General features: G+C 31.8%; 1 protein-coding gene across 2 annotated transcripts in view; it reads left to right on the top strand.

Annotated features, from left to right (window-relative positions):
* LOC129225271 (protein virilizer homolog) overlaps positions 1-19,709 on the top strand; it is a 95,576-nt gene that overhangs the window by 35,303 nt on the left and 40,564 nt on the right. For both annotated transcript variants that reach the window (XM_054859855.1, XM_054859856.1), the window contains exons 12-20: positions 969-1,033; positions 1,754-1,842; positions 4,640-4,841; positions 6,135-6,232; positions 6,946-7,126; positions 7,645-7,762; positions 12,620-12,775; positions 14,293-14,436; positions 16,012-16,197. In XM_054859855.1, coding sequence (XP_054715830.1) covers positions 969-1,033; positions 1,754-1,842; positions 4,640-4,841; positions 6,135-6,232; positions 6,946-7,126; positions 7,645-7,762; positions 12,620-12,775; positions 14,293-14,436; positions 16,012-16,197 — 1,239 coding nt within the window. The remainder of the gene's footprint in view (positions 1-968; positions 1,034-1,753; positions 1,843-4,639; positions 4,842-6,134; positions 6,233-6,945; positions 7,127-7,644; positions 7,763-12,619; positions 12,776-14,292; positions 14,437-16,011; positions 16,198-19,709) is intronic.

Here is a 19,709-nt window from a genome sequence, read left to right as displayed (position 1 = left end):
TGAATAATTTTAACGTCTCTGCTCTTGAAAAGGATGGAGATATTAATTTGGGTTGCAGTCATAAACTGTAAATGCTATTGTTTTTAAAGATATGTCCGATAGTAAAAATGTTGACAGTAGCCTTTTGAAACTGCATTTGAAATGATTATATGTATCTTTTAATTTTTTTAACTTTTTGTTTTGCAAAGTTAGGGGACAAAAATGCGTTTATAGACTATACAAAAGCACTATCTAAACTTGTGCAGCCCATTAAAAAAAAGTGGTTATGTAGTTTTCAAAGCATCCATGGTATCAATTTACTTATATGTATTATAGAGATAGCATAGGGTGCCATGAGAAAATTATAATTCTTCAAAATATGCTACAAGTCGGAAAAGTTTGGGAACCCCTGGTCTACATATATTTTTTTTATTTTAATATTAGTTCACAATTTATTTAAAATTTATTTGCTTTATATTTTTTAAATAAGAATTAAAAAAAAAATTTTTTTTTAACATTTTTCATTATATATTTTTTTAATGTAAATTTCTTTTTAAGCAGATTTGTTTAAATATATTTGTTTTGGAATTATAAAACATCCTATGAATATTGTACTTGGTCAGTAATAAAATTCACGATATAAAAGTACAAAATAACAAAATTTGGTGACTTTGTACTAAGTCAGCTTTTTTTAAAAAAATCATTTAAAATGTTCTACACAAAAATAAACACTTAACTTTGGTTTCTAACAATCATTAATTGTAATCCTTATCCCACAAAGTATTCAATGAATCGTAATAATTGTGTTCAATAATAATGAATAAGGTATGTAACAATTGTGTTAATGAAGAGTAATCAAGCTACAAAATTCTAAATTTACAGTCTTATATTCAATTTGTTAGCATTGTCATGTGGTATTTGTTACAAAATGTACATTTTATAGTAAATGTAATGTTTTTAAGCAGCTTCTCTTCTTTTTTTCCTTATAGATTCAGAAGAATCTACCTTGAAAACATGCTATCAAAAACTGCTTGAATTTTTAGTGTCTAAACAGGTTTGTAATCTATACATTGTAATTTAAAAAATCAAATTCTTCTTATTTTATGATTATCAATACATTGAAAAAGGAATCTTGGGTTATTTAAATGGTAAGAGCTAGTGTTGTTCATTATAGTGCATGTTTTTCTTTCTTTTTTCTGATTTAATTCATGTTATTCTGTTCACAACCTGAGTCTTTTTTACTTATTAATGGTAAAGTTTATCTTGAAATGTAAAATTATTTTTGGTTTTTTGAGTATTTTTAATTTACTTTTTATTATCTTTTTACTGAGGTGAAAGCCGTATTTTATTTTAAGTTGCATCAATTTAGGGGTATTTAGCAATCAAATAAATTTGCTGATTATTAAACTGATTTAAAAGGCAAACTATACATGTAATTTTTGTTCATTTTATTTTTATCATTTGTTCCAAAGTTTTTTTTTGCTTTGAATGGACTTTTTGCCATTTGCAGACCTAGTGTCCGCGGAGTTAGCATCTAATCTTTTCATGTGGTATCAATGTAGGCATAGATCACCATTGCCACCTCAGAGTTTTGGTGCCCAGTTCTCTACTCTTGGGGGGGGGGGGGATAACTGGGATTTTACAATGTCAATTTTCCCTGGGAAATTCATAAACTAATCTTATTTTTTTATTATAAAATTGTAGCATAGTCTGATAAATATTTGAGCATTAAAGATGCTCCTCGAAGTAGAAATGAATAAATTTTGTTTTTCAGTTAACACGAGCTGTTGTTTCATTATCTGCACTACTAAATAAAATCCACCTGTATGAAATTTTATTGGAGCTTTCAGAAAGTATTGAAAAGTAAGTGGCATTTTTTAAAGAAGTCTTTTGCTTTCAGTTTTATTGCAATGAGGATCCTTATTAAGCAGAAATATTTAAGAAGATGAATGATAAATGTGTCAAAAATGAACCATTTTCTTGTGCTGTAGGTGTAAAAGCATGATTAAAGAATTTTTATTTTTATTCCAAAAATTTTTAAATAATTTTAAAAATGTATGATAAATGTGTTTGAAAGTGAATTATTCTCTTGCTCTTTAAATGTAAAAACATTACTTAAAGGATTCCTTACACAAATTCCAAAATATTTAAAGGATTATATACAATTTTTTCTCCCTTGATTTTTAATTATTTTTCTTGAAATTCATTACTTACAATCAATGCAATTATTTTTAATTGAATTATTTATAATTGTCAGTTTTAATTCTTCTCCTTTTACTGTAGTTGTAGCAGTATTCCTACTCTGATTTGTTGATTCGTATTAAGAGACCTATTACAGTTGATACTTGATTTTAAGAACTCCTTGAGACCTCGTAAAAAGTTTGTAAAATCAAAGCATATAAAAAACTATGAACCCCCTACTGTTTGACCATGGATTGTAAGTAATTTGGCAATCTGCCAAGTAAAGACGATTCCATCTGAATGAATCTAGCAGGGGAGAAGGGAAAATAACGATGAGATTTCGATACATGTGTTTTATAATGTCACTAGTGCCTTATTCATTTATTGCGTTCTCAAAAGTAAAATAGGGGGAAACAAAAATAGTTACTATGGAAACAACAAAAAGAAAAGAAAATATTTTCATTTCGTGCAGGAACGTAAAAGGAAAATGGTGAGCTCAAAACTTTGTTGTGAATAAATAAACCAATTCATTTTTGCCGTGAGAATATGGATCGAATGTACCTTAGATTTAAAAAGTGCTGCTGTGAGAAAATTTTCATTTTTACAAAATTAAGGCTAAATAATAGAGAGACAAAAGTGCACATCTGAAACAAACCAACATCCCTATAAACTAATAGATACGTCCATTTCCGCCTATAAACCGGATATTAGCCTTACCATGTAATCGATGGTCAGACAGTATATATCCAGATTTCCATGGAAAGCTCTATCAATGTGAACAGATATTTTATTCTTTGTTTTGCACCAAATAAAAGATGTTTTAAACAGAGACCCCCAGAAATTCAAATCACGGGTGATCCAGAAATTCGAATCATGATCAAGGTCTATTGACCACTTTTAAACTAATTTGTTTTTTTTAATAGAAATAAAAGAATGGAGGAAAATAGAATTAAAATTTAAATGGAACAGATTACCTTCTTCCCTAAAGTTTCCTGTTCCTGGTGCAGGAATTCTTTGAAAAGAGCTACTCTAAAGTTTGCTCCCAGTTCGCAAAAAGGCATTTTTTTCCTATTTTCAATTAGTAAAAAATAACAAAAAGCTGCATTGTTTCAATGGAAGATTTTTCAAGACTAGCAAATACTTCAAAAGTTTAATTAGTGGTTCATAAAATTGTGCATCAACTGTATTTAGGTATTTATTATAAACAAAAGGAAAAAAAAAAAAACCTATTATGCTATTTTTCAGTATGTTTGAATTTTGTCAAGGGGAATGCTAAATCGTTTTCAAAGAAGTCACCAACTTGACTTTGCTCCTCTTGATTCTTCTGACATAACCATAATTTTAACACTAGAATTATGGCACTCTTAGTATAAGTAGAAATACGGTGGAGGTCATTTCGACCTTATGAGAAAAATCTACATAGTTCCCTGCATAATGTTATACATTTGTAAAAATTAGTTGAAAATAAACATATTTATAATAAATATGGTTTATTTAAAGGATGTGGAGATTTTAGGGATATATATAATGAAGTATTTAAAAGGAGTTTTTTAACCTTTAAAATAACCAGTGGTGCTTCAGTTGCATTAAGTTGTATTTTAGAAGCTAGAGGCTAATGCTCCATTCCATGGAAAACAGTCATTTTTTCCCAAAGTGACGCCTCATATATTTCATTAAAAATAGTACTTAAAATATTAATGAACAATTTTTTTTGCTTAACAAATTACAAACTTATGTGTGATTTCTTAAGCAAAAAATTTCATTATTACCCTTTAAAATTATTAGTTTTTAATGAAATATATGAACCGTGACATACTGGACAAAGGGTTCACTTTTTTGTGAAATGGCCCTAATGCTCCATTTTATGTATAAAAAACATTATGAATGTATTTGCTTTTCTTTTCTGCAAAGGTTTCAAAATGAGCCCTGCCCACGCTTCTAGGTGTAACCCTTTAGTTTAAATTTAAAAAGAATTTCAATTTTCATGAAAATTTTATATTATTTCACAGCACAAAGATTTAGAAAAAATCAAGAAGGATTAAGCAATTTATGAAAAAACAATGGAGCAGTTAGCAAAAAAAAAAGTTAAATTGCCGTTAAAATGACACTTTCCGTAATTCTAGTGTTTATGGATCGCAATCACAATTATTTCTGTAATTGCATTAGGTATGTTAAGAAATCAAGTTTTTTTTCTTCAATGTATCTACTGTGCAATTTTTATATTTAACCCCTTCTTGCCCCCCATATAAGTGTGTATTGTTCTGTGTATACAGTTGGCTGTCTGTTTAACGACTTTCAAGGGACCACAAAAAATCGTCGTTAAATAGAATGCTTTTAACACTATAGTTGACCATCTGGGACCGTGAAAAGTCGCCGTTAAATGGAGAAAGTCGTTAAATAGAGCGTCGTTAAACAGAGAGCCAAGTGTATTACTGTTTCAATGTTTATAAGGTGGTAAATTCTTGAAATTTTTTTTTAGAGTTGTGCAAAATACAGTGTTGCCGGACCCCAAAACTAATCCATCCGACTCCCCTGATAACGTCGAACCCAGAGCTGTGTCTGTGGAACCAGATCTAGAATCCAGTGAAAGTATTTCCAATTCCAGTGAAGCATTAACTCAAGTGATCATATCTTGCTTGCAAGAAACAATTTCCTGCTACAGAAATGCTTGGAAAACAGTGGTATGATTGATATTTATTGCTTTTGTGATAGAGCCAGAATTACATTTGTATGCAACAAACAATCTTTTATTTACATGAAATACACCGCCAGCTCAGTCATTTCCAGCCGACGACTGCAGTTTCGTGCTTATTAGCACTCATCAGCCCGGCATAGGAAAGTGACTGAGCTGGAGATGGAAAACTGGTAATTTACTGAATATACCATGCCTTGCCATCAATCTTCGAGTTGAACCGAACCATTGCTTCGGTCACTCGTCTGGTATGTGCTAATTCTACGTTAGCTACCAGTTTGTTTGGCACTCTTGGCTTCCTTAAGAGGTTTTCCATCTCCAGCTCAGTCACTTTCCTATGCCGGGCTGATGAGTGCTAATAAGCATGAAACTGCAGTCCTCGGCTGGAAATGACTGAGCTGGCGATGTATTTCATGTATATCTGCTTAGCCCTTGCTAATGGGCGGTAATTTACTAATATAATCTTTTATTTGTTGTTTAGTCTTTTATGTGCTCTTAATGACTTTTATTTGTGTTTATCTCAATAATATAAGTAGTGATTTAAAAAATAATTCATTGGTCCAATGGACTAGTAACAAAAAATCCCTACTGATTTCTAGACTCTTTTGATGGTTCCTTCTTGCATAGTGCTTAAATAATGAAAAATAAAGAGGGAAAAAAAAAGAACTTGCATAATGGAGTCGATCAGCAATTTTCAATCAGCATGCTTAGTGACAGGGGAAGAGAAAGCTACAACAGTAGAATCTTTCTATAACACCAGAGCTGGTCAGAATTTTCGCAACAAACTCTGTTGTTGCTTCAGGTAAAGAAAATAAGGTAGTCAAAACAGTATTTTGTAAAGCAGTATAAATAGGTAATATAGTATTACTATTACTATTAAAGTTCATATTATATCTTTCCTTATAAAGAAGGCTTTGACATTTCAAATAAAGCTGCAAACTTTTCCTCAGTGACTGATATTTAACATTTTTGAATGGAATTTGAAATAAAACTTCACTGGACCACTAAAGTTTCTATTCTGCTGCTCTGATAGATTGCTTTGTAGCCATGGACCAGTGAACCACTGTTAATTTTCAAGCCCAGAATAATATGCTCATACATGTTACAAAAGCTCTTAGATAAAGGCCAAGACTGCCCCCAAACATTTTTTAAAGCTTAAAACAAATTCACTTTCAGTTTTATCTTAAAATGAAATTTACTTATAAGTTGAGTTTTTTTTTCTGTTAAATGATTTAGTGAAGCTATTTAGTCATGCTCCATTTATATCTAATGTTCTTTTCAGGCACAAACTAAGCGATATCTGCCAGCAAGAACACAGTTTGAATTCCCTAAGTCTCCTTTTGATCCTTATCCTGGGCTGCTTCGAATGTTCAAAGAAAAGTAAGAAAAATTCATTGTTGGTTTGTTTTCTGACTACATTTAGGAAGGGAAGTAAATTATATTTTAGTCACAGAGAGGCAAAAAATTAATTATAAAAAATTAACTTGCAGGAAATTTAAATGTAATACTAAATTGTTCATTAAACATAATTACATTTCTATCACCAGGTTGTAGTAAGTCTTGGGGGACTTTTGCAACAACCAACAATACTTCGTTAGTCATGGGAAATAGAAATTTCATCCTTAGAAAGTGCATCATAAAAAGTTTTGATAGTAATAATTTATAAACCTTCCCTTGTAACAGGTTTACAGTTAATAACAAATAAATAACTTTGTGCTTGAAAATTAAAGGAATGAATTACCAACATTTTAATGCAAAAAAAAAAAAAAAAAAAAAAATGCAAATTACTGCAGACACAAATTTTGGGGCTGCAATGAACCCCTTTTTCAAAGCAAAGAAGTATGAGCTTTCGGATGAAAAGTCATTTGAGGAAAATAACCTTGGTTTCATTCATTTAGGTTTGTAGTTATTCATGCTAATTTTTATCCGTTGATACAACTAGCAATGATCCTTTTAAACCTCTTTAAAGAAAGAAAAGGGATATCTCTATAGATATCTAATGTTTCAGTAAATTAATCAATTTGAATTTGGATATTTAAAAAAAAAAAAAAAAATGAATACATCAAGTTCAAGAAAATTTTTACATTTTTCAGCAAGCTACTTGAAAATGCTTTTGTACTGTTTTCTTCACCTGCTTTATCGGGACATCCTGTTTTATTGACAACATTGAAAGATTTCTTCATGGAATTGCTATCTACTCAAGAGGGAATGTTATTCCTATTATCAAGTTCAGAAGTTGTGAATGGAATTCAGAAAGCACTACTGCATACTGTGGTAAGTTTTTCCTTCATATAGTCTTCATTTTTAATGTTATGTTTCTCTCCAACCTGTTTTAAAACATTCCAGCTAGCAAAGTACAAGTATCTGCAGTTTGTTGAAAAATAAAAGTTTGCTAAAATTTATACTTGAAGCCACATTTATTAAAGTCATCAAACTAAATAGTTTTGATTGAAAAAAAAAGTGACTTTTAATGAATCTGCATTAACTGAAATCTGTAGTAAAATTCTTTAATTGACAAACAAATTTTATATTTGGTTTGCTTTTCAATTTCTCATGATTCATTTACAATGCGTGCAAATAGATGCAGTAAAAACTACTTAATTTCAGTACACAAAAAAATCTTAATAGCTAATTTTGTTCTTTAGGATGAAGCTCGTGAAGAAGCTACTGAAGAGAATACAGCTTGCTTTTCAATTTCTCATGATTCATTTACAATGCGTGCAAATAGATGCAGTAAAAACTACTTAATTTCAGTAGACAAAAAAATCTTAATAGCTAATTTTGTTCTTTAGGATGAAGCTCGTGAAGAAGCTACTGAAGAGAATACAGCTCAAAATTTGGGCATGCAGCTTGCGTATCATTTGCAAACTATGCTGTATATTGATTGCTTAATGGCTTACCATGCACGAGGTATGATTTCATATTATTTTTTATTAAACAGCAGTTTTAAATTAATAAGCAAAGGTAAAACAACTTTTAAAGTAATTGTCTTGGAAGTTTCAACAACAAATAAATAAATAAATAATAAAATAAAATAATAAATAAATAAATAAATAAAAATAAATTAAAAAAATAAAATTAAAAAAAACTTTATCTTTCTAACAACTAGCATAAAAGGAAGCCTCTTTTACAAATAAAACATCAGAATGAACATTTGAATCATCACCATTCCTCCATGAAAATTGAGAAATCTTTTCTATAGGCATGGCTAATGACTCATGAAAAGATTTAAACATGAACTAGCTGCGTCGCCTGGCTTTGCACGGTCTACCTCGAAACTAAAAGTTATGTCAAGTGACGTGAGTTCAACACTCAGGCTTGAACCAAAAGAAAAAAAGTCAGGGAAATTTTGCGGCAGATTGCAGAAAACCCCCTAAAAAAGTAAACATTTTAAATCCCCTGATTACAGGAAAAGCCTGAAAACAAAAACAAGAATTTTATTTGTTCATATTCGAGAAAAAAAAAGGCAACAGATCTTTTATCTCAATGATTTTCTTCACGCTATACATTTTAATAAAAGCGTTGTTGCGGAAAGTTGAGATGAAGCTCTGAATAATAATTTGAATGGAGGAAAGCCTTCGAAAAATAGGGATTTTATTTCGAAATCTAAGTGTCATAATTAATAGTTTTTGATTGATATCTCCGCTAATTATTATCGAAAGATTATGTTAAATAGCCAAACATGAAGACGGGAAGAGTACGAATCCATCCATACCTGGTTCGATGGTCAGTTCACTGTTGTTCCGGAGAAGAAGCTTGGACATACATAGATATATAGGTACATACGCTCAGTTTTTAATTATATAAGAGATTGCTTCACCTGCTCTGCAAGTCTAACAAACAAAAGGATTTCTAGTGGTATGATTACACATATCCAATTGTATATTGATTTAGAGAAGTCTTTTGTTTCTACAGCAACATCAAAGCCAGAAAAATATACAATGTTTACCAAGAATCTTCATGCTGTACACCAGAGGTTCCCAAACTTTTTCGAGTTGCAGCACCATTTAAAGAATTAGAACTTTCTCATGACACTGTCTATCTCTATAATATACAATCATTTCTCGATAACTCAACGTCTCAAGCGACCAACTAAAAATCTTTGTTATTAGTAGCTCGCGTTATTTGAAATTCCGAAAGCGTTCTCAAGAGTTTAGGATAAAATGAAAGCTTCTAGGTAAAGGAATATTTGTGTTATAATGTTTTAAACTGGACTGTACCTACATATAAGGGATGAATTCATCAATTGCCAATTGAATCTTCGGTAGTGTTCAGTTTAAAATGAAAGGGAAATTAATTTTTTCAGAAGAGCAATATCGAAGGGCCTTCGGGTATGTTCCGGTACCAAATTACCCCTTTTATGTATATAATTGATACACTTTGCGCATTCATCGCCTCTTCCTAAATTTCCCCAGTGTGCCGTGGCTCCTACTTTGGGATCCCCTGCCTTAAGCTCTTTCTTTTTAATTAAAAATACAGTAAAACCTGTAAAGTTGACCACCCTTGTAAGTTGACCACCTGTCTATGTTGATCGCTTTTGTCAGGAACGGAATTAGCCCTATCTCATATAATGAAGGAAAACCTCTGTAACTTGACCACCTCTCTATCTTGACCACCTATCTATCTTGATCACTAATGTACGCCCAATTTGGTCTGGAGTATTGTAAAAAACCCTACGTAAGTTGACCACTTGGTTTATTTTTTTAAACATTCTTCAGCATATTACTTTATTATATTATTTATTTATTTATTATAATAATCTATATATATATATATATATATATATATATATATATATATATATATATATATATATATATATATATATATATATATATATTTTTTTTTTTTGATAGCTTTCAAAGAATGTTTTTAATGTTTTGATGACATACTAGCATTTTACTAACTAAACAGCAGCATAAAGCTTATGCTGCTCTTTATTCTCCGTATTTGTTTTTCATTTGTTGTTCTATTTGAGATAACTTTTTGTACTCTGTTCAATGAAAATTGGTGTCAGTAGAAAAGTTCAATGTCTTTTCTTTCATTTGCAATATGTTGTGGCAACACAGGAATTCTTCTAAAAGGAGTAGGCCCGGATCTATACATTTGGGCCCTCCTGCAACAAAATATGTAGAGCCCCTCCCTAGTGTCCAGCAGTGTATATTTGTAAAGCGAATAAGTCTTAGTGCTATTTTTTTTTCTATTTTTTCTTCAATTTCCGGGACTGTTAGCCCTTTTAAGGACACGGGCCCCTTGCACTGCGGGTATGCAGATCTGGGCCTGCTAATGAGTAATGAGTTAAGTTACATGTTTCTGGTGCAAGGGAATAAGAGATAGGACATTTAAATTTTGCCTTTATGAACTGGGAAAGTAGAACTTGTTGCTTTTTGTGCTATAAGTTTCACATAAAAAGGCTTCAAAAAGAAAGTTAGTGGAACTTGAGATTAATAAAAAGTATGAAATATTAAAATTAATTTTAAAAGGAGAAAGCCAGATATAATAAGCTGTGTCTAATATAGTTAAAAACAAGGGAAAAATAACAAAAGTATTTGAATAGTATTTTTACTTTCTTCTATATCTAATATATAGAAGAAAGTATTGGATTCGTGCAAATTTTCGAATTTCGAATTTTGACGGATTCGAACGTTTTGAGGTGTGCTGAGTCCATTTCGACTATTTTTGGAAAATGTCTGTCTGTCTGTGTGTGTGTATGTGTGTGTGTATGTATGTGTGTGTGTATGTGTGTGTGTGTGTCACGTCTGTGTGTGACCAGTTTTTTGTGGCCGCTCTACAGCAAAAACTATCGCATGAAATTGAACGAAATTTGGTACACATATGTGACCCTATGTGAACTTGTGCCCATTGGTTTTTGGCGCGAATTCCTCCAAGGGGGGTGGAGCAATGGGACGTTTTTTGAGTTATGCGTGATTGCTATTCCTCAGGAAGTAACTGGCGGAATCAAACAAAATTTGGTCCATATGTTGCCCCTAACTGGAGCAGGTGCTGATTCAATTTTGGTGTCAATAGCTCAAACGGAGGTTGAGTTATAGAACGTTTTTTGTCGTGAATTGTGACTGCTGTATCTCAAGAAATAACGAACGGAATCAAACAAAAATTTTTTGACAAGTAGCCCTTAGTGGGTATAAGAGCTGATTTTATTTTGGTGTCAACAGCTAAAAAGGGGGTAGCGCAATCGCCCGTTCTTTTTTTCCATTGTGAGTGCCCTATCTCAAGAAGTAATGCTACGTTCTGTTTGAAATTTGGAATATATGTGAATCCATACGTAAACAGGCTTTGGTTCAATTTTGACTCCAATCGCTCCAAGAGGTGTTGATTTTTTTTTTTTTTGCGAATAAAAATAGTTTTATTAATGCAACAATAAGAAAGATAAATCGTAATAGATTGTCGTCTGCGTATTTCTCGTGATTTTAATTGTATGGAAATGATCGGAAATATTATCTCAATGAATTAAAATTTTAAACTGTTGCCATCTTATGTTTTTTAATAAATAAAATATTTGTAATTAATTCAAGTAAGGCTTTTAAAGTAACTTTCAATTTTCGCTCTTTGCTTTGCTTTTACAATAATTCAGACATTGGGATGGTCGTCAAGTTTTTGCATGTGTAATTTTGTTTTTGTTAGGAATATTGCTTCCTCGTCAAGCATGGGGAGGGATCAGAAAAAGGAAAAATATGGAAGAAAGTTTCGTGATGGCCACAACATACTAGTTAATTATTGTTTAACTTTCAATAATGTTAAACAATGAAAGTGGAGTTGAACAGAAAGAGTACCGGGTGAATTCCTCAAGAAAATATGAATACATGGTGCAAGAAATGACAAAAAAAAAAAACAAAACATTACCGACCTTTATAAGTTGACCACCTGTCTAAGTTGACCGCCAGAGTACTGCACCGCGAGTGGTCAACTTACACAGGTTTCATTATATCTGTATTTCTTTGTAAGTTCAGGGTTCGTACGCCTCCTGAAAATCCTGAAAAACTCCTGAAATTAAATTTTTTCTTTTAAGAGCCCTTAAAACTCCTAAATTTTTGTTCTAACCTCCTGATTTCTCTCCTTTCCTCCTGAAAATAATTTTCAACAACAATCGCTAATTTTAATTCCATGTCATCCCTTTTTAGGCAGCCATATTGAATCGCTGGAAACCAATCAAAATTCGCTTATTATACAGATCACCCAGTGTTTTTCGCCGATTGACCTGTTACTCCGACAACCGACTGACCTGTTACTGTTCAAACATGCCCATTACGGTTACTGATTGTAACTGCCACTAGAGAAGGAACCAAGAGCATGTGCTAGTTTTTGTGTTAACAGCAACAGCTATTAAGCATATTTTCTATATTGCTAATTAGTAGTGCTATTGCTATTTCTTAGTATATTTAGTACTGATAATTTGCCGATATATCTAATATTTTGTGTATTCCTGTTATTTTCAAATATTTTGAATCCAAATTATAATTTAATTTTTGTTTGATTGAATAGTGTGAAAAAAAAATTAATAATCAATTAGAAATTTGACAGAAAAGTAGATTAAATGTTACTAAAACTAATTTTCTTGTAAAATCCGCTCGTGTTATTACTCCTGAAAATTTTGCTTTTGACTCCTGAAATTCATTTTGTCTGGAAGAGTATGAACCTTGTAAGTTATCACTTGAATATCTTCAAAAATTAAGGAATGTAAATAGCATTTTATTCCAATTAATTATTGATTTATTGGAACCTTGAACTGACACTAAAATCTTTTCATAGAAAGTACAAAGAAAGTATTAGATGAACCTGATACAGTTTCAGCCCTTCATCATATGTACACGATGATCTTCTCTTTAGTGGGCCGTTCCTCAGTTGTTAATGTTTTAACGACAGCAGAGAATTTGAATGCTCTTTTACCGTTCGTCCAAATGTCAGGTGAGTAATTTTATGAGTGTGTAGCATAAAATGCCTTACTTTGTCAGTCTATCAGCACTATTTAATAAAATATGATTTTGAGTTTTTCTCTTTCTCAAATAGTGGTTTAAAATTGTATTTTGTCTAAGAATATAAGAACTTTTTCTAATTTCAAAGATTTTTTAAATGTTTGTTGTTTGTTACATGAAGGAAATAGTGTTTGTGGAATCATGTTTTGTTTTTACTGTTTGCTTTCTTAATTAAAATTTCTAAGTATTAAAATTTCAGCCTTGCAAAGAGTTGACTTAGGTGTCATAAATAGATGCAAGTTGTGTTTAGAGAACAAAGAAAATTTTGTGTGATGCTCAGCGCTGTAGTTAAAAAACTTGATGGAAAACATTTTATGATCTAAATGTCAATGTTGATAAAATTTATGTAATGTGAAGAAAAAAAGAAAATCACTCAGTTTGGACTACTTATGGCCTCCTTTAACCCCTTCCCGCTCGCTCCCGTGAAAATGCCGTGCTGAGGTTTCGATCTTCATTTCTCGCACCCGTGATATTGCCGTGCTGGGGTGTGCAATATTAACGCGATGAAACAATTAAAATCAATTCATTTCTTTTGACCGGAATGCATTTTATTTCTCTTTTTATACACTAGATGGCAGCACCAGTCAATTTTAAACGTAATTGCGGATTTTAAATGTAATTGCAGAGATGCAGGAAGGAATTTTGGTACTACTGTCCAGATTGTGACGTTGGCTTCTGTATCTCATGCTTTGAAATTTACCACACAAGAAAAATTTACTTATCTTTACTTATATGACACGAAAGATTAATAAAATTCTTTTTTAATGCTTAAAAGATGTATTTCTTAAATTTTTTGCTGCTTGCTTGGGCTTGCTTGTTGACTTTTCATAAAATTTTAAATTTTTTAAAAATTTTCATTTAAAATATCGAAAATGAAAAATTAATGCACATGTTGTTCATACACTTATTTTAATATAATTTTCTTAAATAAAAAAATAGACACTTTTATGACCGTTTTCTTGAAAATTATTCAATTGTTAAGGGGTTAATGCACAAAGTAGGCAACTAAAAAAAAAAAACAACAACATGAAGCCAATTTATATAAAATGTGTTAATTTTTGCAATGACAATCAGGTATTTCAGAGGACAGCATCCCCTCCCCCTCAATACAACACTGGTGGTGTTAGAAACACAATGCTTCAATTATAAAATCAATATTTTAAAATCAGTGTTTTTTTTTTTTGAACATTTTTATTTCTTGGATTGTTTGCTGCCACAATCTAGAACAAAATTTCTATGCTCTTATTATTTCCCAGCTTATTTTAAAGTAGTGGGCAATGCCATTTTAAATCCAATTTTTAATTCTTACAAGTAATGAATTCAAATTAAAAGAAATTATGGATGATTAATTTTTGCATTATTTTATGTCTGCAATAAAGCAATTTTTTTTGTGTGAAAAAGTTTACATCTTTTATTTTCATTTGAGAATAAGCAATTTTTTTCCTTTAGGTGATGAACCACTTGATATCAAGCAAAGCAAATCTGTCTGCACAGCATACGTGACAGAACTACTTTTGCTTGTTGTGCAATATTCTGAAAATGTACCAACTTTAGAGAAATTTTCCGATGCTCTTTATAATTTGAGCCAGCAAGGTAAAATTATTTGGAGACTTGTGAATTTTGTTTTGACGGTGTAATTCAAAGTTATGATTATTATTATTATTATTATTATTTTTTGTGATTTTAAAAAGTGTATAATCTTAGAGATTTAATTCTAAAGCAATTATTAATTTTGAATAATCTTTTTAAAAAATTTCTTTTGAAAAGACTTTTGTATAAAAATTAAGACGCGTGCTGGTTCGTGTAGAAACTTTTACAAATTGTTTTCCGTTAAAAAATGTATTGATTTACTGAATTGTTTTTTCACTGAAAGTTATTCTATTAGCAATCAAAATTTGGTTTTCATCTAAGACAGAAGAAGCCTTTTTTTTTTAATTTTTAAATTTATAGTTCTTTTTTTTAAATTAAATTTTTTTTTATGAATGTGATTTAGCTGTACTTTTTGTTGTGAAAACTATTTTAACAGCTACTTGTGGAGGTTTAAACAATTTTTTTTATGAGGTCCTAACCCACCTCACAAAAACAGGTTTAAGTCTAAATTGAATTTTTGGTTTTTTTTTTTTTTTTTTGGTTATTTTGCAACAAAATTATTTGAAAGAGAAAATTTATATTTCAAGAATATTAGAGAAATAATTTTTGCAGCACTTTTTGTAATCTGAAGTGTAATCAATGAGGGAAGTTCCTGTAACTTTTAGTTAAAGCTTTAAAAAGCAGAATTTTTAATTGAATCCTGCTTCTGTCTTCATGTTTTTTTTTTTATGGTTGTGTTTTCCCTTCCTCCATTCTTTTTATTCATTTATTAATTACTTTAAAGATGTTTTCCTAGTCCCTAAAAAAATTTAGCTATTATTCTTTAATTAAATTTGCATGGAATTACAGTAGAGTCTCAAAAATCCGAGTCTCGGAAGTTCGAGGTTCCGCTTAGTTCGAGGTGCTTACTTTATGTGTTGAGTTACATTTTTTAGTTCCAAAAAGTAAATATTTTCATTAAAATCTGAAACGAGAACTTTTCGCTACTGTCTAACTCATTTAATTTCGCAGCAAAATAATAAAAAAATGCATTGAGAGGTTGGTTGCAACAGCACTCCTTAAGTGGCACGAAATATTCATCGACTATTAAAAAAATATGGATTAAGAGATGACTTGGAAATAATAATGTGACATTGATTAACCACAAAGAACGTAACTTGCTTTTTGGAATACCCAATTCGACTAAAAATAGAAGATTCACAACTTATCTGTATTATACAAATCATACTGCGAAATTTTTAAACTTTTATAACTAATTGTTTTTGTGTTACGCGACACATATACAAGCATAAATATAGACGTAATGACAAGATTTATCGAAATGGATTTGAGCACTGTCAAAATGCATGCTTGGTTGCATACAAACTTTAACACATAAATACGTGCACAGACATCATGAAGAAAAAATTCAAAATTCATTTAGAGATAATTAAAAGCCAAATTTATGCTGAAATTTTAGTGATAATACATTTTTTAAAGACAATACTTTTTCAAACCTATTGTTTGATAGTTTTTTCATATATCTCTTGTACTTTCCTTTTCTTTAATTAATTAACGATTTAATCATTTTAATTCCAGAGGTCACACCAAAACTTCATGACCTGGGTTCATGGATGTCCCCTACTCGTTCCATCTCCAGTTATAACCATGAGGCTGTGGCTTCACTGATGACTGTTCTAAAATCTCACTGTGAAGATGCAGCCCAATTACCAGCAGAACTGATCACTGCATTGCGAATTTTGCAGTACTTAACGGTGCCAACAGGTAGTTTTTATTTGATGCCTGTATAAATACAATGCTAAAGATTTGTTTTCAAACTCATTTGTTTTAAAAAGAGCATATAAAAATAATCAGATGTCAATAACAAACACAAATCAATCTGGGGTAAAAAAAAATTTGAAATTTCCTTTCCCTCAGTATCTATATACATTTTGCATATTGTTTCTTTACTTCTAATGTTTTTATGTAATATTTACTTAGTTATGAGGAGGAGCCTAAAAAGAAACCAAACTAATAGCCCACTGCGGATCCCAGATGTAGCGGAGTTTTCTGCAGCTAGATGGCTCAAGTAGAGACCTTTATAAAGAAGCTGTGCAAGCGGCATCAGTGTAGTTGATAACGTCTGATCATAGTGTTGGTTTTCTCAGGTGCTATTGCTTTCTGCCTGCAAACTCATTAAGGCAGATCAAAAAGAACAAAAAGTTTGCTTGAAATTTTGCTTCCTGCTTGAAAATTCGGCAATGGAATAGCTTAGCCGATGCTTAAACAAATTTTCAAGAATGATACTTTGAGTCGTACACAAATTTTCGAGTGGTTTGGGCGATTTAAGCGTGGGGAGATGAGTGCTGAAGATCATGCTCATTCTGGGCGCCCTTCAGCGTCTCGAAATGATGAAAACGGTGAAAAAATCCGCCAAAGAATAAATGAGAATCGTCATTTTACGATTGACGAAATTTCAGGAGAAACAGGAGTGAGTTGGAACTCATGCAGGCGATCAGGTGAATGGTTCTTTCACCATGATAACGCTCCAGGACACTCAACAGGGCCGGATTTAAAAGTGTGGAGTCCCCGGGGCAACGAAGGAGTGGTGACCCCAATCAGGGTTCGAAAAAATCATCATATTTTTGAAAATATCTGATACGTAGATATATATCCAAATATTTTGATATATATGTATATATCCGATATTTTCAACCCGTGAAAGTTAGGATATTTTGTAAAAATTTTACTGTGGGGGCCCCTATGTTGTGGAGGCTCCGGGACAGTGGCCCCCGCCTTCCCTCCACTAATTCTGACCCTGACACTCAGTCTTCACTATTAAACGCTACTAGGCCTCTCAGGGATGGCTAGTCGTTCCTTGATCCCGTATTTGCCAGACCTAGCCCCTGTGATCTTTTTCTGTTCCTCAAGATGAAAAAATTTTGAAAGTGAAGCGTTTTGATGAAATTTAGAGGCTATCAAAACTGCTTTGGAGAGGGCACTGAATGTGATCAAAGTTGAAGAGCTCCAGAGGAGCTCCGAACTGTGAGGGAAAAAATGACAGCTGTGTTGCTTCTAATGGTGAATACTTTGAAGGAGACTAAAGAAATTTTGTCAATAAATTGACAAATAAATATTTCAGAGCAAAAATCGTTTTTTTTTTGGGTCCCCCTTCGTATCAATTTATAACAAGTGGCAACAATTGCTAAAATAAGTTAACCGGGCTGAAAACTTTTTGGGTGGGAGAGAAGAACCAATAGAGAAAAATAATTAGGCTATAGTTTTTTAATGATACAGTGTAAAATGCTGATTTTATTCAATCATAATTCAAGTAATCCCCCATACATAGCCACTAATGTTTGCTATGTATCGGGAATCCAAATTTCATGAATCCAAACTTCAAATTAAGAAATGCAAACTGTTGAAAATGAACATAACATCCAATGCAGTTTTTTGAGCACTTACTGAGCTGTTGTGTCTCAATTTGATTCATATTGGTTTTTCTTAACAATTTTGTAGACATCAATATAATTTCTCTTTGCCCCCCCCCCCTCATCTTTTTGTTATTTTCTAAAATTAACTTATTTATTTTATTTTTGTTGTTATTAGTATTATGTTAAAAAAAATACATAAAAACATGCAGGACTAGAATTGGGTGGACAAATTATTTCATGTACTCATGTACTCAAACCCTTGGAACCAGTAAGAGTGATCTTGCTATTGGTAGCCATTTTATATTAGGCTTGTTATGGTTGATATATAACATGGATTTTCCAATCATGTCATTTGAATCAGACTCCATTATTTGAATTCTTGTGTTTCAGACCAGACTAGTAAAGTATTTGTTCCAGAAGCATTTTTCTCCAAAGTCAGTATTTGGAATTTTATGGACCTTGGAACTACAGATTTCTCAAGGATTCATATGGTGTAAATTTGCTTTTAATAAGTTCAATACAATAGAACCTCATATATCTAGTCCTCGTTGTTCTGGATTTCTGGATAATTTTCAGTATCAAATTTGTATGCTTATTCATATAGTCACCTTGAAAATAGTCTTAAATTATGATAGAAAGAATGTAACTATAAGTATGGGAAACATTTGTTTCCTATTTTGATCTCATAAATGATAAACCATTTGCATGGCCATGCTTCATTTCAACATCGCATGCGTTGAAAACAGAACACAGTGAACCCAATCTTTGTTACAAAATGATGTGGGTGAATTCCAGGAAAAAGGAGACTTGACACTTGAATTTTAAAAATTAATATTCTGCCACTTGCCGCATACCATTCTCTTCAGAAATAAATTAATTTCTTGAATCTTAACCCGTTTTTCCCAAATAGTTTGATGACTTTCAGAAAATCAAGTGCAAAATCAAGTTTTTTCTTTATGTTTTTACAGAACAAAAAATCTCTGTTTTGTTGCATACTGTAATTTGTATAAATGTTGTCATGATGCGCGCGATTAATTTTGCAAAGTTATTCGAAAACCAAAAAAAAAACGATTTTAGGCCGTGGAAGTGGAAGCATCGCAGCCGCGCATAACCTCAGATCAACGACTGCCTTGAATGCCAAAGAACAAAATTTAAAAGACTTACCCAGGGGTTGTGTGTTTGTAGACGATAGTAAGAACAAAATTCATTACCATACATTCTTTATTCTATGTTAACTTCAGAGCAGACATGAAGACAGGAATTTGGCATGGTGATCACCAGAACATTTCTCACTTAGCAAAAAAAAACACAAATGCGAGGAATACAGACTTAAGAGTTCAAAAAAAAAAAAAAAACGGAGCTGGCGTATGCTAAGTTTGTTAAAGATCAAAAAAGGAGAGTTCACTCGGAGGGTGGTGAAATATTCAAATTGTAATGGACGGAGGACGGACAGTTCATTATGAAGATGGTGGGGTGTAATTCAGGAATGGATCAAGGTTAAAGATGTCCGTTGCAGACCAGTGTACGTTGAGACAAAAAAATGGCGCTGGCTGTAATCTCCATGGTGACAATGTTGAGATCGTCCCAGGATTAAAAATGAATCAGGGTAATTTTGGGGTAATTGCGGATCCATGTCGTCACCTCATGCTATGTTGATCATCGAAAGGGTAGTTACTTAAGGGCACAATTCAGGTGCACTCTGCGTGCCGCCATCGGACGCCATCATTCACGCAGGTGATGGATCACCTATGCTCTCGTCTTCGGCTGCGACGAAGTATAACGGTCTTGATTATTATGATTTAAAACATATATAAAAAAATAAGACTTTCACCTCATCTTGAGGTCTTAACCATATCGCGGAGA

Source organism: Uloborus diversus, chromosome 6 (assembly GCF_026930045.1).
Source record: "Uloborus diversus isolate 005 chromosome 6, Udiv.v.3.1, whole genome shotgun sequence".
NCBI classification, from domain to species: domain Eukaryota; kingdom Metazoa; phylum Arthropoda; class Arachnida; order Araneae; family Uloboridae; genus Uloborus; species Uloborus diversus.
The sequence above is the reverse complement of the archived record's forward strand: the minus strand, read 5'-3'. Positions and strand labels throughout refer to the sequence as shown.